The sequence below is a fragment of the Malaya genurostris genome, chromosome 3 (assembly GCF_030247185.1).
Source record: "Malaya genurostris strain Urasoe2022 chromosome 3, Malgen_1.1, whole genome shotgun sequence".
NCBI classification, from domain to species: Eukaryota; Metazoa; Arthropoda; class Insecta; order Diptera; family Culicidae; genus Malaya; species Malaya genurostris.
The window spans coordinates 194,925,180-194,952,070 of NC_080572.1; the positions used below are offsets into that span (position 1 = coordinate 194,925,180).

Genomic DNA, 26,891 nt, shown 5'->3' on the forward strand with positions numbered 1-26,891 from the left:
AGAGTTTAGGCTTCATGTACTTTTTATTTTGTGTCCTACCGAGATCTACAGAACCGCGAAATAGTCTTATCAATTGTGCAAATACTTGGTCGCTACACTGATAAGGGCATTTGAATTACCAATAATGTGGTCGGTTAATGCGGTGTGAAAATTACGTTCCGTAGCGCTATGGGTGAATCATGTGCTTTCATTGTGTAGCTGCTGATTTTGCGGCGTATCTCGGCGGAACAACGTTCGGGAGTGGCTATCTCGATCCTTGGCGCAGACTTTGCTGTGTGATCTGATTGTAACAATTTGGTTGTAGGTGTAGTAGAATGTGACGAAGGCACGTTTGAAATGGAAAATATTGTATTCGCCGAAAAAAAGCGCAACTGTAAATAGCTTGGAATTCAAGTCAAGCAGTAACTATTCGGATCGCATTGAACTACTAACAAGAAACCCGTTGGTGGGCGTTGGGGGTGGAACAAATATTTACATTTCACCGAGGTCATTCAGGAAATACCGAAGCAGAATGTAGATCGGTGAAGGAGATGGTGACATTTTAGATTAGCACCACTGACAGATGCACTTTGGAGCAGGTATAAATCATTTTCTTACAAAAAAAAGAAACACAATAACTGCCAAAGCTACTTCGTTAGGTGCAAGATCCGAGAGCTGAACGAAAATCTAACCAAAGTGACACAGTTTGGCGCTGCGAAAACATTAAAATTCTCACGACAGCGCGTTGGTGGCATTCAATCACTCACCAAGTAAAACGCTACCATTTCACAGCTAATAAAACGCCCCCCGGTCGGTTCCGCAAAATGTACTTCACCGCCCCCGCCGCCACGATACGTGTGACCCGAAAGTAGGATCGATTTCCAGTGTAAATCGTACGTGACTGTTGGTAATAGAACATTATTAATAGTGCATATAAGACTCAAGGTCAGCCACGATGGTACGGTGCTGCCATTTTTGTCAATGCTGTCAGTTTTGTTTAGCGATTAATCCAGTGATCGGTTTATCGTTCTGACAGTTGCCTATCAAAATTTAGTACAAATGTTTGTTTTCTTTTTTCATTTCGTTCAAACAACAAGCAGATACGATATATTTCACGACGACAGTGACGTTGTACCTCGTTTGATAGAGGATAGTCCGTGCGGACTAATTAATTAAGAAGCAGACTGGGGACTGAGTTCTGGACATTATTCATAGCAATTTGTGTGGTTTGATGGCTATATCGCATTGGTCATTAACGATGTATTGATCGCAACACGATTTCCTAATTCTCCAACGTGATATCACAAGTGAAAGGTGATGGAGAGGAACTATGACTTTACACAAATGTCATTCCAACGAATTGAGTTTGATAACGGTTGACCGCCCGTGAGTTGCAACTTTGTTCTTATCTAGGACAATTTGTCGCGGTGGAGTTTGAAAATTGCCTGAGAGATGGGAAAAACAGTAGTTAGTGATGGACGATACTTCGATTAATCTTTAAATTATTTTTTTGGAGTAAATGCTTTTTTGACCCAAAAAAAAACATATCGAATTAATTTGTACTTTCATTATTAATTGCTTTGTACTCGTCCGTTACAGAGTTGTATGTGTACAACATTATTAGTTTTGTTTAATTGAAGCAAATACACAAGATTTTAATCGTGCTGCCCTTGCTTTCTAAGCAAAGTTTTAAGTTCTTTTATCGAAGGTAGCATTTTAGACTGGATGAAGTCAATGGCGATTGTAATTTCTTTCACACACTGAAAGGCCAAAATCAGCATTTTGGCGAAAAAATTAGTTGATTTTCTGATTTAAGGTAGTTATTTTTTGAGACAACTAAAAAATCTTACTTTTGCTAATTTAGATTTTTTATTTTCATTCCCTAAATAATAATAAAATATTAGTTGAAATGGCTATTTTTTTAGTTGAATTCACCAATTAAACGTGCTGTCATTTCTTAGCTAAGGCACACTCCATTTTCATTCAACTAATTTTTAAGTTGAATTAGAAAAATAAAATGCTGTTTTCAAGCAACATGAATGGTTGAATTGGCTTCTGCAATCTGCAGTTATATGGCGCACAGTCACCGAAAAAACGTTAACACCATAATGACTACTAGCCACTAGATGGCACACTACTACGGAAAAAAATGTAACTAATCTGTACTTTAGTTTAGAAGTATCGTTCAAATTCTAGTAGTGAAAAAGAGAAAAACTTGCACAATTCACACAATCGATCAACTAATTGACATTCGGAAAAATAAAGAAAGAGTATCAGTTTTATTCGTATTCAAGACATCCAGTTATGTCTTTGACATTACACACCCGTACTTTTTTAGATGCGATGTTGTATTGGAGGAAAAGACATAAACGAAACATAAACTTCTTTATAAAAATTTTTCTTCTAAATCGCTGTTTTCTTCATTTGACTTCGCGAAATCGACTCTCTCACTGAAAACTTTGAGAACTCGGAAAACAAAAACCGAATACAAGTAGTACACCAGACGGCGAAGCCCGGAAGGTGGGAAGAAACAAAAAACTTCGTTTGACATATACAAATAAAGTGCAACATTCGAAACTCACTTCACTGTTCCACGTAAAAACATTATTATGCATAAATTCTGAATAAATACGTCATTTTTAGATATCGGTTTAGAAATCGAAATATGGATATATAGTAACAAATGCGAAAAACATCAAAACAATTTACTAACAGCTTCAACAAAACTATCATTTTTAGCTTTTTAATAGATTATTTTGCTTTGACACTTCTAATGAGTCTTTTGCTAATAAACTTGTTAATAAAACCAATTTCATTTTTGATTTCTTTGTGCTGTCTTTCAGCAATGATGGTGATAGATAAATAGAGTCAAATTTCCTGATTTTAATCACAAAATTAGTTATCAATGAGAATTTCGTGTTGGATTGAAATATTGCTGGTTTGTGTCCAGGATATTCGCCCACTAAACACATTCTCTGAAAACAATAGTTTTTTTGCAGCAAAGTTAATTCTGAATTTCAAATAATTCAATAGTTATTTTGGAAATTTTGTTGTTAAAATCGACTAGTTCAAAAACAGTAATACGAATTAGGCGCAAAGCTAATTTCGGTCGTTCCGTGCGCGGTGACCCCTGTACCGGTGCATTTCGTTCACAAGATTTGCTTATTTTGAAATCGTCTTATTGTTCACAGCATCGGCTTTCTATTAAAACCGCGAGGTCGCATTAGCAGATCAACATAAACTGTTAACGCACAAATAAGTTGGTGATGAAACGTAAAACAAATGGAAAAAGTTATATGCGCTTAGCACAAATCGGTACCCTTGAGGTAGCCAAACTCCTAACCTCGTTTTGAGGTGATCAACGTTTGAAGCCATTCTTCGATTTCTGCGAAAGAAGTAAACCGATAATCAGAAAGAGCAATGTCAGGAGAATACGACCGGCTCGGAAAAAATGTCCCACTTCAGCGTTTCCGAATAATCTGTTCTCTACTTTCTATCCGTAAAAGTATCGCCTGGTTGTAGTAGTTTATAGAACACAAAACCCTTTCGGTTCCACCAAATGCACAACATGACCTTCGAACCATGAACATTCGGCTTTGGAGTTGATGTTGAGGTCGATGGCAACAATGTATTTTATCAATCAATTGTAAATTATCATAGAATATACATTTTTAATCCCCAGTAACAATTCGATGTAAAAAAACCGTTTCTTTGTTACCTTTGAATCAGCTGCTCGCAAGTGAAAAATTGCCTTACAATGTCTCTGCTTTTGAATCATTCCAATGGATTTTAATCGCACAGAAACTGCTTGTTGCGTCACTTCCAATGATTCTGCAAGCTCCTTTTGCGTTTGACTCGGATTTTTCATTGAGTAATGCCTTCAACTGTTTATCTTCGATTTTTTTTATTGTTCAGAGCGAGGCCTGTTTTCAATGCTGAAATCTCCGTTCTAGAAACGTCGAAACCATTCCCTACAAGATTTATCAGTTGAAGCATTATCACCATAAACATCCACAAGCATTTGATGTGCTTCAGTTGCGCTTTTCCTCCAATTAAAACATAAAACTAAAAAATCCCAAAAATGTTAACACAAAATTGCTGATAGATAACACAGTGAAGAACACGATTTGATGCTATAGCACTACCTGTGCACGATCTTCCTTCAGCCACTATCGAAGAATTGATTCCAAAAACCATGTCGCAGTACGGAGTGATTCCTTCAATTAAAAAAGATAATATGGAAGAAATTCTTCCCCGGTATACAAAGTGGTAAGCTAACCCTTATGTGACTTTCGATCAAGACATCAGGTTCCCGTGGAAATCGCTGACACCTACGACAATCAACAGGCAAAGCAAAGTCTCGAGATTACATTCATTTTGTGGAATTTGACCTTTCCGTCTCAACAGAATTATAACAACGAACCCTTGAACGCTTGACAGCTAACACCGAACCAAACGCTTGAACAAATAACAGCAATAGTACAAAAAACCCCACGGTGTTTTTTTTTTTCAACAATAGCGTCGCTGAACCAATGCACCAGTGGGGCAAAATGGAACCAAAACGCAACCTTTTTGTCGTGAATACGACTTACTTTACTAGGGGACGCCTCCGAGCGTAATTTGCACTCGGCTACCAAGTGTCGTTGTATGGATTTATATGTATCAATTATTTAACAAATCTGCTTGCTGAATGTGCTTCTGTGGTTCAGCCGATTAACCGATGTGCTCTATGATCTAATATTTCTTGGTTCAAGTCGTGCTGTTGCTATCGATCTTTTGTTTTTTATTTCATTTTACTTCAAGCCACGTAATTTTCAAATTACACAATTTTACATGTTCTTGAATATAAATTCGTGTGAAATTCGACACTCCATTTATGTGCACCTAATAAGATGTATAATCACAAGATTTTTTCGAACTGTGTAGAAATGTCTTGGTTATTTAAAAAAAAACACCAATCAGAAGAGCTATTTGTTTGTAAATTTATAGTAGAAGATTTGGGGTAAAACAGAATACAGATGTTGGTGGTCGTTCTGATTAACTGCAATACATTCATTGAACTTACGAACATATGAGAAGTACCTGTTGGTTAGATAAATTTATTTTTTTAGTTTTACGGTCAGTATTCGAATTGTTAAAGCGCATGATAGTGAATGCTGATAGTTTTCGCTTAAGAAAAACCCACTTTGGAAATATTTACTTGGATTTCTAGGAAACTATAACGTCGTATTTTTACCTACTGTGCAATGGACGAAGCCATGATTAGTGAACCGATATTCCCCTTTAATTCGCTGGGCAGCAATGCGAGCGCGTCTCTTTCAAGGGAACGGATGAAATACGTATTAAAACTAGAAGGATTAGCCCCATGTGGTTGTTCGAGCTATTGATGTGGAACAAGGCAACCAAATGATCTACAATCAAACAGTTCAATCAATCGTCACACTTTTAAATCCGCTATTGCAAGAGAGTCTGCCTAGATTTATCTTGATTAGGAACCAACACCGAACATTGTTTGTTTTATAGCCGACGAAATTATACCAATATCCCAAATGTATGCAATTATATCTTTGTACATACTTGCGATACGGATTTTGATATTAAAGCTTCTCTTCGTCAAGCTTGTATGCAAGCAGTGAATTTTATAGCGTTAAGTTTCTTTACTATTCTGCGATTTCGGTTGAGGCGATAAACTATTTCTCATTATCAATCGAGTTCATCTTATATAAATTAGAAATTAATCTTACGCACTCAACATTTACCCTGGGATAGTTGTCAATTTCTCAGGCAAAATTACATAACATGGAATTTCATCCGTGCTTGCATGACACAAGATCAGAGCATACCAATTAAAGCTTCAAATCGTTTTATGGCACTTTTTGTCTTGCTGTCTAGCAACAACATACCTCTAGCATGCTAAGCGTAGGACTGAAACCTTTGCTATAATTTCGCTTCTAGGTATAGATTCGCGTGCTTCTAACAGCTTCGCTTTTGCACCGATTGACCAATCAGAGCGATGCTTTCCCTTTGATATATTGCTTTTTCCTTCAAAATCGTCGTGTATGGCAGGGAAATCTGATATGCCGGAGATTTTTAGCAGACAAAATAGGACATTGCTCGCTACTAATCAAAATTTCAATCATTCACAATTGAAAATACGTGGCTTGATACATTCAAATCGAATCGTAGAAATATTTCCAATCAAATGATGTAATAATATAAATAATTGATACAAAATATACTGAGCTGTAGTTGTTCAAAACCTGACCACATGGCTACGTGTATTTTTCTTGAGTTTCTAATTTGCACCCCTATATAGAAAACAAAAATGTGTTCCACATTAAAATCGAACGGTTGTCGTATAGTCGGTTGTCGGGCTCAATTATCTGTAAACAAACCCAACGGATTCGGGCCAGGTTTAAGTAGAGATTAGATAAAAATCGGATAGAGTTTGAGTCGGGTTCAGGTTCAGCGAAAAAAATCTAGTTTTAGTCGGGTGAATATTTGTATTTTTAGTCAGTTCAGGTTTTAGAACTTTTATACTCTACCATGCTGCAGAAGTAGTAGCAGTAGTACATTTATTAGTGATCATATCTGAATCTTTCAAACACAGTTCAGATATTCCTCAAGGAAGTACATTATAACCACTACTTTTTTCGTTGTTTGTGAACGACATTATCTTTGTATTAAGACAAGGAGGAAAACGATTTTGTTGTCGGTGTCATTGTCATGAGTTGCAAAAATCTGCAAAATTAAACGATGTGTAGGAAACATGATGGTTTCCTTTGTAGCAAAATATCATCGCACGAGAAGCATGTTAAGTTTAAATTACATCACGATGGCACTCAATTACAACACGTTGGTTAAGTCAAAGATCAAGACAGCTTGATGACAAACTAACGATTTGACAAAGCCAGTCGTCTACTCGGATTCATATTCGAAATCTCAAGAGAACCGTAATCCACTCTCCTTTAAAACGCTTCATTGTTCATTGGATCGATCCCAGCTAGAATTTAGCCACCGTTTTTTGGTATTCATATAATGTTACATAGATTCAAAGACTGGAAGCAGTCCATCGAAAATTCGTAGGGCCTACATTAAATGAACTACCGTTAAAAAGCTCGTACAACCTATCACTATCAGAGCTAATAAAAGTCATTTTCATTGACTGAAAAATAAACGAAAATGACAAGAAATTATTGTCACTCTCAGTTTCGCTTGCAAACTATGAGAACGAAATCCATGTCCAGTCAATGACATAAACGGGAAAGTAGTTTCAAAATTGTGTTTTTTTCTTTCATTTGCCCTTTCAGTCATTTGCAGTTTTCAGTGAAAATCCTATAGTATTCAGTGTCGATATTCAACCAAAGCTGCGAGAATTGAAAACGACAGAAAATGGTTTCACAATAAGTTTTAACTGTTGGTGCTCGAATTTGTAGTAGTTTTGGTTTCCAAAGAAGTTCTGGGATGTAATTACTTCGATTTGCCATATTTTAGTCACTTTTTATAGCCAAGCGTCACATATTTTCAGTACACCGATGCAAGAATGAAAATTTCAGTTCTGCTGTTGCTACCTGAAGACGTTAGTTTGGTTTCGTCTTGTCATAGAGGAAAGAGTGACGTTGGCAATTATGCTCTCTCATTTTTTCGATGTGAAACTAAAATGATTCGTCTCTCTTCGTTTGTTCTGGTGTCGGTCATTTGCGAATGAGACAGTAAAACATTGAAAATGAGACTGCTGAAATGGTTTCTTTCATTGAGAATGTGTGACAATTTTAAGCTCTGATCACTATACGAGAGTCGTTTTATTTTTATTTAAAAACTTTTTGTCCCGACCCATTTGCTGGTAAGCTTGACGCATGGCTGATTGTACATGATTGGAAAAAACTTGTCGATTATCGTAGGTAACCAACGATTCCCATGGGAACATTGTGTTCTTAGTGAACATCAGATAAGAAGGTATAGGCTTCCTGAAGGTGGTTATCTCAAGTATCAGATTTTTCGAGATTTGAAGTGGCTGAAAAGCTACATGCGCAGGTATATGGAGGCGTGCCTATTCCACTGATTTGCACAACACCAAGTATGTTACCAGCTTTGACACTGCTTCAACGAGTTCAGCGAATTGTTAGACTTCATCACATTGTCGTCGTCAGTTGCGCTAACACTAGGTAGACTATAATTAGTTTTATTTAGTCAAGTTCATGAGAACTTGCTGTCAGATGAGCTTCCATAACGCAAATAATATTTCAAACAATATGCAAGTTTTCCTGCAAATCCTGCAAAAGTTCAAACGGTTAAAAAAAAAATTGGAAATTGTAGACAAGGAGCTCTTTGTAACAGCGGCTGTTATACAAGACAAGGAACTGGAGGCTTTGCTGCAAGATGAAAACGAAATGCCATCTCCCTACATGATTTCTGGATTCTTCCAAAGGGTTGGAAATTGAGAGCCGTACGAATTAGTCCCGAGAAATGTTAAATGTATGAAATTTTATTGGAACAGCTAAAAATAAGTCATTTTTAGTTTCTTTCGGAGCCAACCACATCTTGAATCACAAGGGAAATAGAATTTTTCCACAACATTAACGTTGTCAACTCTCTCGCAATCTAACAAGAGTTAACTTCTGTTTTGTCAAATTCATGGACAAACTAGTAAACGTTCCTAAAGAAATAGAAGGCGCTAAATTTGATATTGGAATTGCAGAATCTAGCATGCTTGGAGCACCGCGCAGAATTTAGCATGCTCGTTTACCGGCGCAATCCAAATCACGACTGCAAACCAAAATATGAATATTCATCTCATTTTAAGAACACGAACCAAGTGCGTGTAAAAAACTCGTTTGTTTACTGTTTCGATGTTCCACATACGACACAGACACAGGTATGAACCTCCCGCGAACTAGAATTATGCATTCTGCTGGACGGGTGCGACATCTAATAAAGTGGGGGTGTGAATATTTGAAGATTTTCTAGCAGCAACGTTCGGATACGATGGGTTTTTAGCATAAGCTTGGTTCCAGAAACCTACTTTTTTCATTAATTGGACAAGCGGTAGGATAAAAAAAAATGAAGTATGCAATTTTGCAAGCATTTTAGTTTAGCAATTCAAAAATCGTTAATCAACCACCATTCGAAGACTAATTGCCACCTGAACGTCGATAAATAGCAATCATTTTCGTATCTGTCGGAAACGCAAAACCACGCGACTTACGCATTGGGCCTGCTGACATGAAGCAATGTTGTATTTCATTTTTTTTTTAATGTAACTGGCCTTACCCATCAAGTTGCTTTTTTTCGCAATCATGATCACGACAAGCGCGAACAAGTGAGACCTATCTATAGCCGCTACTCTCGGAATAGAGCAACACGCTTGCGGTGCCCCAGGAGGATAGTAATCTGAGACAGTGCCGGCGCGAAACCGATTACGAATGACGTAAATCGGTTTTGCGCTGCGTTATTGCTGCCGCCTATTGAGGTTTAGACCACGTAAACCTTGCGACTCCCATCGGGCAAGGTGAGTCACCATACCAGATTTGTACTTAGCAAATTTGCGAATATCTAACATCGACGGAATGTTTCACAATTTAATTCAAGGTTACTTACCATTGAGGCCGTATTTTTTCTGATATTCCTTAACCTGGTCAAGGCTGAGACCTCTCTCGGGATCCACTCGGAAGTATGTTAGCACTTCGTCGACGGACTTGCAATGGCCGTCCTCCATGGTGAATTAGTTAGTAACCGGCAGTTCTGAAATAGGAGACACAACAAGGCACAACTGGTTAGTCGAGTTTGGGAATTGGAACACATTCACACTTTGACACTTGTTCGGGGAGGAGATCGCACTTGGGTGTTGACGATTTTTCTCTACGCTGTGTTCTATGCTAATCAGGGTGCATTTCGTTAATTCCTTGGAGGTATCCGTGAAATCGAAGCACTTTTGTTCTGAGGTTGAGTTTGTGACGCACACGAGATCGCCGGGCGCGACAGGTTCTAGTATTTTATCATGAAATGTCTATTTTACAGAACAATCACTTACACAGATGTTTAAAATTTCAACTAGTCAATAGGAAAATTTTGTCGAGATACTTTTATAGATGTAGTATTTTAATTTAATTCTGATTCGGTGATCGAGTTATTCTCGTATTTCAATCAAATGTCAACGTATGTGGTCAGTGTTACATCAATGCAGTTCTTTGTAACGTAGATGTTACAGAGTTCAATTTCTATACTTTATCTGAATGGTTTATTTTATTATTATATTAAATGTAACATTCCTAGTACAAAATAAAAATCTGCCAGCATACTGTGTTTAAAACTAACCAAACATGTAATTTTTTCCAAACATTCCAGGATTATTAAAAAACTATGGCAATAAGATGAATTTTGAACTTAAAATTCAACCTCAAACCTCGCAGAAATCGGTCAACGGATGACAATAGAGATGTTCTTATCAGAGATTCGCAAATTGAGCACACGGAAACAACTTTCCAGTGACGCTCTCTCTCTGCCTCTCTCCATCGCCAGTAAAAAAAAACGCAACGTGTGCCGTATTTTGACAGCGATTTGTTTACTGGCAGCTTTCGCCAATCGGCCAGCCAGCTGACGAGTGGAAGCACTGACGAAGGCCCACAATCAGTCGTCTGTTTTCTGTTTCGCGATTGGTGCGTGTTTGGGCCAACAGCGTATCGTTGTATTGGTTACGTTGTTCCCCGTTGTAAAGCAAAAAGGCTACACGCAAGCATGTACAGAAAAAAATGTAATTGACGAGAGTATGTGACCATAACCTTAAAATTGTCGGTAGCACAGCACCTCCGACAAGCACTAGAAATGCACTTTTGTACAATCTTTCAGAGCAATTTTTCTAGCGTTTTATGTCAATAATTGAAAGAAAAGAATGTTGCAATTCTCGTTAGCTTTAGGCAATTTACGGTTACGAGTAAACATGAACAAGATATCTCTCCTCTCTTGATTGGACCGTAAACACTTACGTGGTGATTCGAATGTCGCGTTCACGTTGACGTAGTGAACTAAAAAAAGTGACTCCACTCTTTCCCTATTCAGCGCTCTGGGCTTCCGTTCTATGGCTTATTTCACTTAAACTATTTTCTGGATTTAATATAAAATTCCACCTATTTCAACGGAAACAAATCACACCTTTCTAATAAACTTGAGCAGGCAAACTTTGCAGTCTTCTGTTAGGAAAACCTTAATTTAGAACAGCACTTCTTTGTTTTGGAAGATGAAAGAAATCCTCGGAATGGATCACGATTCCTTTGAACGCAGACACTGTATATCCTTTAGCAACTCAATTTTCGCGTTGACCACCCGTGTAAACTAGAGCGAAGAAGCACTTCACACTTTCGATTGAAAACTTTCCAGCTTATCCTATCATAACGTTTTCCAACCGAACGAAATCTTGGCCATCGAAAACGCGAACGTCATTTTAGTAGAGCAAATGTTGCTTCATTTTGCAAACTCCATTAAAATACACAAAAAGGAACTAGCAAGGAACAACAACAACTACAGTGTAACGGCAAGGTGGCGTTTTCGGCAACGGCAGCGGTGACGAGTGTGCGGTTAACGTACTACACCACGACGGCGAGTGTGTGACAGAGAAGAGAAGAGCGCACAGCGAGCGAAATACACGGTTGCTTGGCGATATATCTGAAGTTAAACTGAACCGAACCGACCGAACACTGCCAGCTGCCCGCTGCTCAGATGACGAAAGAACGAAGTATTTCGAGTTTATGAGCGAAAGAGAGCGAGAATGACTGAAGGCGAAAGCAGGTCATCCAGTCAGCAAAAGAACGAAAGGAATCGCGCCACGCCAGCGATGAGCAATACACACACATTCAAAAGGGAATGATACGATGACGGTGTGTAAACTATTCGACATAAACCCATAAAGTTTCTGGGTATGACATTCATTATGCAAATTATTACTGATATGATTATAACAATTATCTTTTACTTAGCCGCAGATTAAACCAACCATCCATGAATCGAGTTGAATGAAGACGCCCCCTGTATACAGCAGAGACACGCGTGGTCTACGACTGAAAAAGTAAGAGTAAGTAAATTTTTACCGAGGGTATATTATTCAAAACATGCAAATAAGTTATTGTTTGAATTTCAGTACTTTGAATTAAAAGATTTTTTCCAAATATGGCTTCTACAGATTTTACACAAATTCTACAAATAACATTAAAAATTCTTTGTTCACTTAATTAGAGTTAAAAGATCGACTATGCAATTTCTCTCTTTAATTTTTAAAACTGATAGATTTTGATACACGCTAACATTTCTGCAAAACGATAGCGTATGAAGAATTTCTCGAATAACTACATCCGAATGGGTGCCTTCATTTATCGATGTGTGCATTTCGAGTCATTGTCGATGATAAATTTAAAATGACGAAGCCTAATGCAAGATTTTTAGAGCTATTCCCGTTAGGCATTGCTTGGCAAGAAAATTTACTTTAAAACGGGAATTCGTTTTGTCAACAATACGCCACGTTATCTTATTCAGTATATTATGATTAAACTACTTCATGACTTAAATTAATGAAAAAAAAATCGTATTATTACTTGATCACGTTGACAGTATAAACTGGTACCAATTTCAAAACAAAACTATTGACTTCACCCAAGGAATGCTGTTATATATAACAATTTTGTGCACAGTTTCCATTAACCATTTACTATTTTGTTTCAGTTTGTCTTCGATCCGTTGGTTTGAAGCGTGTTTTCTAATATACATAGAGCACCATTTCGTTGCAGATCGCATTATGTTTAACAAATTTCCTCGATGAGTTTCAATAATACGATCAAGGGTGAGTCGCTCGACACAAACGGTGTTGTGCTCCAATGATAAACTGGGCACTTGATTGTGCCATCATCGCATAAATTGTGTATGAGAACGAAAACAATTGTGTTCTGAAGTAACATACAGCTTGTAAGGCGACCGTCTAATGCTCTGAATCAACCCATGTTTTCAAAATCACACTAATTTTAAATGAGAAAACTGATTCATGAAAAAAAACACTTCAAAAAGACCTCCAAACATTAACAAAACCTATTAGTAGGACCAAAAATCCATCTATCAGAAATAACTTTAAATATAGATTTCAGAAAAACCGTTACACTATTATCGCTAGTGAAGCATCCTCTGCGATATATTAGGATCTATTTTTCTCATGGTAAGTTTTTATATTGGACTATTAAGCACTTACTATAAGTTTGAAAAATATCTTTCGAGAAAAATTATTTTCTCAAACTTTTAGTCTTCATTCTCCGTTAGCGTATTTCCAACTTTATTCTATGGATTGTTGAATGAACCTGTAGACCTACGATTTGCTATCTCTATCCTCACTCTCTGGACAGCCGGTCAATTGTCAGCACACACACAACATCGACGAGGTCCGTTATCGGAACAGAAAAAAATTAACTGTCGCAATCAGAGATGCCATTTATACAGATTTATCTGTGTTATACAGATTTTTACATGCTCATACAGATTTAATACAAAGTACAGATTTTATGCTGATTCCCTCAATTAAATACAGATTTAAACAGATCTCACAAAAAGTAAGAAAGAAATAAATTTTACTTTTTTGTCTGAGCTATCTTTTAGTATTTGATTCCAGAGATAAAAGTCTATCAATCAACGGACAAATCACAAATTAATATGAAAATCTCTTGTGAAATCCATTTATATTATAATTTGAAACCAATTTGAACTGATATTCAAGGAAGTAATGGCATCGTGAAACTTTACTGCCAAACTGAGAGTTGTATGACCTGACTTGACATCAAACCTTTCAAACTAGATAAATATATGGAATTAGAGCAAATTCAGCAGCTGCAAGATTCATATGGGTGGTTTATAATGTAAATGAAACTGAAACAAACGCATCCCCAGCAAACCGTTCTAGTTTTATTTATTCGACCAGTTCTACTGTCAAATTTAAAACTGGTATACATTGCCGTTCTATTTTTTCTATATTTGAAACGCAGATAAAACGCTGTTGAGGCTGCCAGTTTATTTTGTTATAATTTCTAGATATAAATTTTAAAACTGACATAAATTATGCATCTAGAACTACTACACTACTGAATATGCCCTTACAATTCAATTTTTGTGGATATAAAAACTATGACATATCGTTGTTGAATATTCTTGTGAGTGCGGCAATGACTGAATGAATCTACCATCCTACAACCACAATCTTTTGAAACAAAATCTTTTAGAATCATTTTGTTGTAAGAATTTAATTTTATTGTGAATACAGATTAATACAGATTTTTTATACAAAGCAATACAGATTTTCTATGAAAATATCTGGCATCTCTGGTCGCAATGATGTTTCGAAATTAAACGATAGAGAGAGACAAAACAAGAGCGATAGACTGCTGTCAGCAGCAGGGTTGGAGTACGTTGCCATAGGATTACTTGGTATCAGGTAATTTTTAACCCAAAGCGCTATCCCGTGCGTGAAGTCAAGAGGATTTTTAGCTAACGGTGTAACAACTAAATCCCATTTGTGCCTTACATGCGAATACGATGCAGCCTACAGCCTACAACATCCGATCTATATTAGGCTTTATGACAGTTCATTTACAACTACAACTGCAAATGGTTTGTTTTCATCAGGAAATGCTGGAGTTAGAAACGATTCAGACGATTAAACAACTTCGGTCGACACCAAGAATAATTTAAGAATTTCTTTAGCCTGATATTATTCACGTACCGGACGTCAAAGTGTTCCGTAACGTTGATGTTGTGTGTATCCATGAAAATTGCTTACAATTAATGTTGTCGTTTCTGTAACCGTTCCGTTATAGCGTGATCGTTATCTGATGCCACGTGTGAATCGCTCGTACACATTGTTTTGTTTTTATCATGAATCACATTAGGCACCAATTTTTCACCGGAATTGTCATTCTTTTTTTACCGGGAATAGAAACTTCAATAGGCGCTAGATTTTGATGTCGAATTTTCAGGCACAAGATTTTCAATTGCCTTGTTGCAACATTGATTATATATTGATATTCATCTTTTATACAGTAAAATATAGAATAAAGATAGAAATACTGTGTGAAAATAGAGATCAACATGATAGACAAATAATGAGCAAGATTATACTGGAATGTGGAAAAAGGTATCCAGACATGTGACCAAATATTTTATGTGACCATCGACATTGTGCAGAACTTAATTAACGGAATCAAACGAAAACTTTCTTCAAATAATTGTAATCCAAAAATCGGCACTTGTTCAAAATGGTGCTCAGGAAGAAGTTATTGGAAACCTGTTTGGCACAATAACAATATACACATGAAATAAACTACAATTTTTGCGTTGTTTGTCTTTTAAACTATAGTTATAAAATCCAGAGTTTGTCGTAAATTTGATTAGTGTCTTTTTGAAAGCAAGGAGGTTTCAGCTGAAATCATATGTAGGCGTTTCTAATCTTTATATTTTCGATAAATAATGACCAACAAAACTCCAGAATATGATTTTACAGTTTAGTAGACATAAATTTACCCATTGTAACCTGTCTTCTATATAAAGCCGTGGTCGAGGTATTCAGACCCGAAATTTAAATTATAAATTTTCGTTGAATTTTTTTCATTTTTCATAAAAATTTGCAGATTATCAACTGCGCAGAAACGGTTTACAAGAAGTAGTTGTAGGGAACTAAACTTCACTCTAAAAATTCTTATGCACTGAGAAAAAAAGACAAGTGCTAAGTTTTGTACAAATCAGGGAAAGTCGTTCCTACTGTTTTTTTATGCATAATTTATCTTAGTTCTAAATTAAAAAAAAAAAACTGATATTTTCAGTAGTGCTTTATATTACTGAAACCGAAAGCTAGATCCAGATAAAATTTCAAATGTATTCAAAGTAACGTCAGAAGCTGGGACTTTTATATGGGCGATCTATAATTGAACTAAAACTGAAAGAAACGTATCCCCAGCCAGCCGTTTCAGTTTTATTTATTCGAACAGTTTTACGGTCAAATTTAAAACTGGTATACTCTGTCGTTCTATTTTTTTATATTTTTAAAGCACAAGTAAAACGCTGCTGAGGTTGCCAGTTTTTCTTGCTATAATTCCCCGAATTAAATTTTAAAACTGACATTAGAGCTGGAACACTCCTGAACATGCCCTGAGAGCAAATTCAGTAGCTGAAATCGTTATATGGAAGTTCTATAATAGAAGTGAAACTGAAACAAATGTAATCCCAGTAAGCCGTTCTAGTTTTAATTATTCGAACAGTTCTACTGTCAAATTTAAAACTCGCATACGCTGCCGTTCTATTTTTTTCTGTATTTGAAACACGAGTAAAACACAGCTAGTGCTGCCTAGAACGCTACTGAATATGACCTGAGAAAGACAAAATATAGAACAGCCCTGTATCCAGTTTTAAATTCGACAGCAGGACTGTTCAAACAAATAAAACTAAAACGGCTTGCTGGTGATACACTTGTATCAGTTTCAGCTCTAGTTATAGATGCATAATTTATATCAGTTTTAAATCTGGAAATTATGAAAAAAAAACTGGCAACCCCACCCACATTATCGAAATAACGGAATGCGCAATGAATTCTTACTCGACAGCATGATTTTTCAGTGCTAGAATTTTCACCTGAGTGTGACATTATAAATATCATTGATATTTCGCTCATTTTATGAATGTGTTAGTGTGAAAGTTAAGCGACTTATGCCATTTCTTTACACTCCAGCTTGGGATGTCGGATTTGTTTTTTAATTATTCGATTATTCAATAATCGAGTATAATTTTAAAACTATTCGATTAAATTTTAATTGATTATCTGGGTTATTAATAGATTACTCGAATAATTGTTCGATTATTGTTATTGAATTTTTCAAACTATTCGGTTAGCCTAATAATCGAACATTGGTTTCAGACTAATCGATTAAAAACACTCAATTATCTGAGTTATTAATCGATTACTCGATTAATCGATCGATATTACGATATCCCTAATTCCAGGTAGAGGAATGGATGATGCTGACTAAAATAGGCCTTTTTGCTAATTTTCAGCGAATTTCAACAGTTTATGCTGGAATTCTAAGAAGAGCTGGTTATTTACTAGTTCTGTGAATTCGAAAAACTGGATTTAAATTTATATATTAATAACGTTCAAAATCGGGAAAAATAAGAAGAAAACGAATTGACAATTCAGTTCGCAGCAACGTTGCCAGGTACATCGGTATTTATACAGATATTTGACCTCTATACCACAATGCACACAATAAGATCCTTTGTTCGGTAATATTTTTGACGAGAAATTTCGGTAATCTATAGAAATGACCGATAATTTTGTATCACTTGTTCACTTGCTGCCTACACAAATTCGAGGGTAATTTCTAGTGGAGTCGACGGATTGTGCAGTGTTTCGGAAGGCGCTCATAATTCCGGTCAGCCGGAACATTTTACCTTTTTTGTGGAATAAAACCATAGCCACAACAGGTTGGAATTTCCTTCATTCGTTTTTGTGAATTTGTGTTGTTTTTTTAAATCCGAAAATCCAGAATTTTAACCAAAGGAAAACAAACAAACAATAAATTACCGAACAATCAGTTAGATCCAATTGGTTTACAGTGTATGGTAGTTGTTTGACAGTTCAGCAATTACTGAACGATCGGTAATCAATTTAATTACCGAAGGTTCAGCTGTTGAAAATTCGGTAAAAAATTACCGAATTCTGCGAAATTTTCTAAGTGTGCAGATATGTATCCCAAAATACCGATAATTCACGGATCGTACAGATAAATACCGATTTTCGTTGATATCATAGATATACAGGCGAAAAGGTTGCTACGAGACCTTTTGTTTTGCTCACTAAAATGAGCTTTGGTGACATTTCCGTGAACTTGGAATACGTTTTTAACAGGCACTTTTTCGCAATTTTTTCAATTTTTAACTTACAGTGGCATAACAAAACAAGTACACGGCAACTGTCAAAGATGAACTTGATTCATCGGCAGTTCATTTGTGTCGTCATCGTGCAAAACCTAATTACGAATGAAAATTTCTCATTGATTCAGAACTGATTCGGAATCCATTCAGATCTGATAATGTGGGCAGCAGCAGAACAAAAAAAAATAGAACGGTTTTAAATTTGACAGTAGAACTAGTCTAATAAATAAAACTAAAACGGCTTGCTAGGGAACGTTTGTTCCAGTTTCAGTTCTATTGAAGAATTCCCATATGAATCTTTCAGCTGCTGAATTTACCCTCTAGGCTATTTACTATGCTGTGATGGACATCTGTTCTAAAATGACAGGCTGTCGTATAATTTGAAACTGTCAAGAATAAAACTCGAGCTTGATGATCTCAACGCGAAGATGTAAAATCAGTTTTATATTCCGCTGTAAATATATTGGTGTTGTGTCTATTCACTGTGATATTTCGAATCAGAAACGAACAAACAAAATAAATGATTTCGAAATCGATATGAATATTTGGCACAAACTTCCAGAAGAATTTCCTGATGATAGTAAGATGAAACTGTATTATTCAGTGCAAAACATTTACAGTTTATATTGACAATTTCTGAAACGTCATTTGACACTTTGACATTTCGTTTGTCTGGTTTCATGTTGTGAAATGTTTTTGTAAAAATAAGTAAATTCCGTGTCAAAACATTTCTCCGTGATTATTGCGATGATTTATTTCAATTATTGATTCTTTGAAATTATCAAAAATTGTTTTAAAAATTATTCTCTTTGTTGAAAAACACATTCAAATTCGTGATTCGTCGGTTTGGAACAAGCACGTTAGTTGGGAACATTTATTTTTCGTTTTTATTTATTAATTTGAATTAGTTTAGCCTGAGTACTTTAAATGTTGATTCAGACACTGAAAACGCTTGAAGCCCTCATATGCATTTTATTGCCGATTTTTTGAAAAATAGAAATTACAAAATTTTCTTAGAACCCTACTAATTAATTGACCAACTAATGGCCTAACTAACTAGTCGAACAGTTAAGCTAGTCTGAAGCAATAACCTCACCTAACAGTAGGTTCGAATTGAGTTCATGCCAACGTTTTGCGGCCATGGGAGCAGTTCGTTCGAGATCAGCAATACACCTCCGAACAGATGTCCTAAATTTAAACGAAACCGATATTTTGTATCACGAGAGTAGAACGATAGCGGCGATTTACGTCAAAACTGTTGATAGCTACCTTTGTGAATCAAATATAGATTGTTAAACAAACGATGTAAGAACACATCTGTGAGGTACATAAATATTGTTGCCTTTGCTTGCTCAACATGCAATAAAACATTCGCTCATATCACCGTTGAAGGAGGAAGAATACCGGACTATTCGAAATTTGAAAAATAAATACACCAAACAGTAATTGGTTATTTGTTTATGAATCATGACTCGAATATTGACAGCTTTTCCATCATCTATTTTCCGCTTTTCTTTCGGTCGTATTTCTCCGGCCATTACGTCAAATATAGACCATTCATCTTTCCATCTGCGTCGGAACCAACGGCATGCGTATGAATGTGCGAGAGAATTTCGGCCAAAAATAAAATCCGAGAAAAATGAAGTTATTTAGCATAAATCAATAACATTTGAAAAGAGAGAAAAAAATAACATCTTGAGCGGGGTGGCGCGAAAGGCAGCAAATTGCCGGAACAAGCCGAGCAGTAAACAAGCTAAAGTGCGCATTTAAATGGCAATGATGGTTCCATGAATTAGATTGGCAATGGTCTAATTACATTATTTTATTGAGCAATATTTCTCTCACCAACTTTACCATATCGGCAAACGGTTGAGCGATTTTGGGAGGAAATTTAGCGGTAATTTTGCGCAAATCCTAGCTAACTTCAGTGACAGCTTTTGGTGATCCGCGTCGGTGGTGTAGGCACTAGACTGCAAAAGTGCAATTCGCGGATCAGTGTTCGGAATTTTGACGAAAATCGCGATAGTGTGAGAACTACGTAGCCACCGATGATTGGTGTATATAAATGGAACGATCACCTGGTCAGTTCTATTTCTAGACGCTCATGCAGAGAAGATGCTTATGGTAGGTTACTTTTTTTTTGCTTTCGATTGTGGGTAAATTGTAAATACATTTTCACTATTTTGCGCTGGTCGACATGTCCGTTGTTGATCGTCCTTCACTCGAGTGCCGGAGGGAAGTTTGCATCTTCTAGAGCTAGTGTCCAGTGAGAGGTTTTCCGACAGACAGCAGACCGGAGTTGCCATTCCCGGCTACACGCCGATACATACAGACATACGCTTGCTGGGTGATCTGTGATCCCGTAGCTTGAATTTATTTAGAGCACTTCTGTTATTTTTCCTGGGTGACCAGTGTGCTTTGCCCGGATATCACTTGAGTGGTTGAAAGCTATTTATAAATTTATGAATTTAATTCCTCTTGATTTACTGTCGAACTGCTGTGGACACTTAAACGTTCGTTTTCTTGTCAAAGTCACATAATTTTCCGTTATTCGTTCGATTTATCCTGACACACTTTGGACTGATTATGGATTGCACGTCCCTAGTTCCTAGCGTTCTTCAAAAAAAAAACCAAAACTGCCTCAACTTTTCACGGATTCCTGCAAGTTTGACCCAATCACTCTATGCACCCAAATAACCTTCTCAGCAGTCAAAGGTTCCAGCAGAAGACAAAAACTTACACCGTTCGGATGGCACTATGCTCCTGGCACCGTTAAACACCACTAAACTTTCCAAAACTGAAACAAAGAGTAACTACAGAATAATAGTGCGATTATATAATAGACCTTAGGCCTAGCCAGTTGCGAGCCAGGCTAAGGCTGTTATACAATGGTTAGTTGCGCACCAAAGAAAAGATCGTGAACGACTGAGCATTCGTCCCCGTATGTAGCAAGGATCGCTGCGGAAACAGCTACTTGCGCAGTAAACAGTTTTCCCTACCCAACATTGGTGGGTGCCGTGGAAAATAGCGGCGCGCGCAGTTCACTTTTTCTTTCTCTTCGGGGAGAGCTTGTGAGTGCAGCCGCGCAAGCTCTCCGAGCGGTGAGTTCCTCCTGCAAGAGGTGAAAAATAATAATAAAAAAAAAACATTTTTTCCTGCCAAGATAAAATTTCGACAATCCCAGATGGCCTGCCTGAAGCAGTGCGGTGCGGTGTCCCGGGGACGAACGCCCAAGAAAACCACTACGACCGGAAAACCTGCTGCTCATCATATGTGAGTGTGGGCCCCAAGCTTGCGAGAAGATCCACTCACCACTTTGCGCCGTGAGCTTGTTTGCGTATGTCGTCGCTCAGTCCGCTTGTACACGCGTTCAATTATTTTTACGCGAGCCCAGGGTCGCTCATATAATATTAGATTGAACGTTATATTATTTTCAAAATAAATAATATCTTCACATTGCAATAGTGGCTGTAAAAAGGGTTTTTTTTGTAGCGTTCGAGTTACTCTCACTCTCCGTCTCGTAGGCCCGTGCGACGACAAGCAGTGGTTTATGAAAATTTTTAAAAATAAATCCTTAGTTTTGCCGCCAACAGAAATTGCAAATAACGAAGGTACACATCATATTTATTACAACGAACGCATCAATACATATAAATGACATATAAAATCCAGTTTCAAGGTAGTCTAACCGGCATCTTAGTTTTACCATGGTATCTTTGAATTCAACAGAAATTGTTTGGATTTTGGAAAACAACCGGCTATAGTCAGAATACTGACAAAAGTACAACAGAATGCATCCCACGGAAGTAACCTTTACTGTTAACAAATGTGGTCACATGTGACAGTGATTTATTCGGTTGCGACGTTAGATGCTCCGTACTCCTTTCAACCATGGTATTCAAAATGTAAAAATATCGTACTCTTTTGATATTTAGCCAGTTACACTTTTTGGGTGTCCGTCCGGATAATAATGGTACTATTTATAAATACGTTTATAGTATATAGTCATGTAAAGCATAACAGATTTGAACAACTGAATCTCGATTGCAATGAGAACTCTCGACATTTTATATCGGCCAACTGAACTTTCATAGCTATGCACAGCAAGGTAATTTGAAATAAGATTTTCCGTTCAATTTCAATATTATTGAAATGCGATTTGTCAAACTCTTATAATAGACGTTGTAACATTTCAGTGCAATTTTGTTCACTCAATCCACATTGTATTCCAGTCACACTGAGTAATGAATTCTGCCCGATTTTAGTGCTCGACGGCATTGTGCAAGTCATTGAGTTTTTGCTTTCTTTATAAAAGTGTAGGTGTAAAAGTCTGTCTAATTTAAGAGAGACTGATCTTTAACTAATATCATAAATTCGAAAAACTTTAAAGGTTTTCAAAATAACAGACTACATAGAACAACATTTTCATCCGAACTTAAATACAAACCAATAAACGAGCAATATACGAATGGTATTCATTCGGAATCGATTGTTGCACTGGAGTTCGCAGTGATTCGGAATCCGTACTAAATTCCACATGGAAATAAAAATGAAAACACAGCAATCTGGCAGAATTCCAGCAGAATTTTGGCAGTCGAGTCGACAAAGTACTGCAGAGTGTCGGGTCAAAGTTGTTTCTTGTTTTGCTATTTTTTCCCATTTTCTTCTCCAGTGAGACACAATGTAAACGTCAAACGTCAGACGAGGCAAATGACTAGATATTAATGTTTTTTTTCCATCCGGATTTCTCATTATCTCTGAGAATTATTGTTTGACTACTCGTTTCAGCGAGCTTGACATTGACATTTTAAATGTCATTGAATTTTCACTCTCACCATTTGTAGTATATGTTATATGGTATGGCGGTATAAAATTCATGCGTCATTTTCCTTCCTAATACACTTCAGTTGAAAAAATCGACGACGCTATGCAGGTGGGCCAAATGGAAACAAATGGTTGATGGTTTACGTGAAAAACATGATTTTTAAACTAATGATTTATTAAAAAAAAACTGAGAAATTGTAATGAAAAATTTTACACAAAGTGAAGAAGATGAGACCATCCACCCATCAGTTTAGTTTGCTCTTTTTATCGCGATTCTTACAGATTATTGAGGCGGTTGACATTTCACATTGTTTCGGAATTCATTCCGAGCTAAACGATTAGTAAATTGGGACATTCGTTTGCCGTTTTCGAAACAGGCTATTGAACCGCGAGTAACCGGGAAACAACTAGACAGCTCCCATTATTGTTCTCAAGCGTAATCAAAATTTTTGTTCTCTGGTTCTGTCAACACGATTAGTTGTTAAATGTTCAAAAACTGCTTCCAATTTATTCATTTCGTAACCAAATTAGCTTAGGGAGTTTTAAGAAATAACCGACACATAGTTTTAATCACTGACAAGACAAGACAGCTCACGTTACGATTTCGGAGCTAAGACTGGGAGCAGCAGAGATGCCAGGTAAAAATTTCAAATATCTTCAGACAGGGTTGCAAAAGTCTGTATATCCGAAAAAAATTGCAGTTGGAAAGTATGTCTTTATTTCTGTATAAAGTATGATATGCTAAACTGACTTGGCGAGCAAAAAAAAAGATCGTGGCAACTTCAAAAGCCTGTAAATTTGGACGAAGGTCTGCGAAAAACTAGATTTTCAAAACTGTGCATAACCAAAAATGTCTGCAATACTATGTACGAAATCTGCAGTTTTACAGGCAGATCTGGCATCTCTGGGGAGCATCGTTGCCAGGTCATTTTTCCAAAAATCTGTATTCGACGCAAAAATTTATCTGTACCATATCGGTACCAAAATCTCTTCTACATAAGTTCCAGGAAAATGTCACGAAGACTCATTTAGGTGAGCAAAAAAAGGTCCCGCGACAACCGCGGTATTTATCTGTATGATCCGTGAATTATCGGTATTTTGGAAGTACATATCTGTATTGCGGTATAGAGGTAAAAAATCTGTACAAATACCGAGAAATCGGTATACCGGTATACGTTGACTGGGAGCCACTTTGACGTTTTTGGTCAGCCATCTGACACCGGTTGTGAGCACCAGCCATTTGAAAGTGTACCGATTACGTTGAGCCCCTCGCGTTTCGAGCCCTAAACACTGCGATGTTTTGATACTCATCGCGACTCTCAAATTGTGAAAATTATCTCCACTTGATGTCCCAAAACACTGTCTGCTGTATTTTTGGTAAACCGACAAGTTATTGTGAGAGAGTCGACCCAAAATTCACTAATTTTCTTGCACTAAACAAGGTAAACGCGTTAAATAAATGCATTACTGTTTGTTTGTTTATGTTGCAATCAGCTGATTATGAAGTTCCGATTTTGATCTCATCAAGATGGTGTCGTGACAGGAGGCCGATTTTGGTGTTGTACTGTTTTCTCTACCACAGGGTTATTCTCATAGTATTTCGCAGTGTTCGCAGCAAGATTAATGAAAAAAACGTGATTAGTCCACCTAGCAGTGAGATGATACCTTTTTTTATCAATCCGCATGTGTTTTTTTGCATGAATATTCTTCGGTGTTTAAGTTTTCATTACATTATTTTAATGACCGTCGTTTTAAGCGACAATTTGAGATTGTAATCACTCATTACTATCTACTTAGAGCAAGATGTTTTAAAGAATCTTGAAACTTTTCATTTGCATCTTAAATGATTCTTAGATTTCATTTGAATCTTAGATCGGTTCAGCCATCTACGAGAAGAATGAGTTACACAATTTTGATTTCGTTTCATATATCATCCTGTAGTTCCGGAACCAGAGGTCGGAACCAAACATAATTCAGGAACTTTGTTTGGGAGCATACGAATTTTCGTATGAATCTGAACTTGTAGAAAAAAATTGCTTTGTCATACAGCGCTCAAAACTCTTACTGCTGGAATAGGGGAAAAAGTCGTTTACACAAAAATTTCGATATCTCCGTTAAAAATGGACGGATTTTAACAATCTATGGCTTGTTGAATAGGTATTATCGTGCGGAATCTAAGTCTGAAAACATATTCTGTTTTCAAGGTCAATTGTGACAGATACTGTCAAAAAACTGAAAATTCTGACATAAAACTTCGAATAACTCAAAAAGTAAACATCCGATCTCAAAACCATTCAATAGCGTTTTGGGTGACGGGGAGACCTTTCATTTGCGACTAGTTTGATCAAAATCGGTCCAGCCATCTCTGAGATCTCGACCTCTTAGTTGACAACACACATACAGACACACACACATACACACACACACACACAGACATTTGCTCAGTTCGTCGAGCTGAATCGATTGGTATATGTCATTCGGCCCTCCGGGCCTCGGAAAAATTTTCGAAAGTTTGAGCGAATTCTATACCTATTTTTTATATATATAAAAAAAGGTAAAAATACGACGGAATTTTTATTAACATGACAATTATTATTCTTTGAATAATGGAATGTAAATAACATTCATTAATACATAAAAGAAATTGGCTACACTGCCAATGTCGCTAATCACATACAGCCAACTATAATTAATAATTCAGTAGGGCCCATGGAAAGCCAACAAAATATGAGTAAGAACCTTATAACGCTCTCGCGGGAATGATTCATACCCCAGTATTATTTAAAATATATAGTATGTAATATATAATATAATTTATTTTAAATAAATTACGTGAAACTTAGCTAATGTATCATGTTGTTCCCCGGTCCCCGGTTGATCGCGAGCAATTTTTGACAGCTCGATTCATTCAATAAATTCCACAGAGGGAGGTTCGTTGAATTATTTTAAATGGGTATTGTAGGGTTAATGTTACGAGAGAAATTAAAAGTTTCGCAAGAATAACTTTTTGTCGTGAATACGACTTACTTTACTATGGGGTGCCATTTCAAAATTTACCCTCTGAGAGAGTGATAAGTTTTTGATCGTGAATATCTCTTGTTGTATCTAACAAATCAACATAATTCTTGCTACATGCCATCGGAAATATGATCACAATTTTATGATAAAATTTTCAGTTGTGTTGACATAATCTCAAATAATTCAAAATTAAACTTTTCTGAAATGTTTGGTATAAACGAGTATCAAAGTGGATAATTCATAAGGCGCGTTTGCCATTCTCGTATTTTGAAAGCTCAGTGATCTGTGAAAGGATTTATATTATCTAACTACCAATTGGAATCGAAATTTCTCAACTTGAGCGTGTATAGAAAAAGCATTGAAATATTTCAGTAGTACACTATTGAAAAACCTGTCTCATTTGACCCATGTCAACACCAGCCAATCAGAACGCGTTCAGAGGAAGAGAACAAAATATCTGCTGCTGTACAACAAATCGTTCGAGAAAATGTTCCGAATAGTGGTTACTATCGAAGCGAGTTCCACAATTTGGTCCTTCTTAGTTTTCTAAAGAACTATTAGGATTTGTTGTTCGCAAATCGAAGGTAAAAATCCTCAGTTTAATGCAAATCTATAACAGTTTGGTTAGATTTGTGCATTTTTCACTGTGTGAAATTCACAGTAATCGAGATCAAGTGAAGCATAATTTATACAATTGATCAACTAATTGATATTCGGAAGTGTTAAGGAACATGTCAGTTGTTTTCGTATTCACGACATCTAGTTATGTCTCTGACATTACCAGGGCTTGCAAATTGAAGCAACGAATATGAACGAAAGGGTTTCACCATCTGTGCTATTCACACACATTCGTATGTCAGGTAGAATTCACAGCGCAACCCAAGCCAGGAGAGCTGCTTCGTTCGTTCATTAGTTCATGAATATGCCCGCTTGCTGAGACCTATGCTTCATGAGGTTAGCATTTGATGAATGGTTCTCATATTGTAGATGCCTATGAGGAAACTAGTTTCATAACTTTTAGTTCCGATGAATGTTAATTTAAAGAACATTGCTTTTAGTGTTTCTAGGATATATACACAGTGTAAACTGCCAAGAAACAAATTGATCGTTTTGAAAATGGGCTCAAA

General features: G+C 36.6%; 1 protein-coding gene across 4 annotated transcripts in view; it reads right to left on the reverse strand.

Moving 5' to 3' along the window:
* The window catches only part of LOC131435608 (calcium-transporting ATPase sarcoplasmic/endoplasmic reticulum type), a 112,655-nt gene that overhangs the window by 65,368 nt on the left and 20,396 nt on the right, over window positions 1–26,891 (reverse strand). Inside the window, exons 1-2 of one of the 4 annotated variants that reach the window (XM_058603672.1) lie at window positions 20,663–20,861; window positions 9,577–9,720 (exon numbers count right to left, since the gene is read on the reverse strand). In XM_058603672.1, the coding sequence (XP_058459655.1) occupies window positions 9,577–9,694 (118 nt within the window). In that variant the 5' untranslated portion in view covers window positions 9,695–9,720; window positions 20,663–20,861. Of the gene's footprint in view, window positions 1–9,576; window positions 9,721–10,961; window positions 11,649–20,662; window positions 20,863–26,891 lie in introns of those variants that run through there. The other 3 variants (XM_058603673.1, XM_058603675.1, XM_058603674.1) reach the window with 3 other exon arrangements.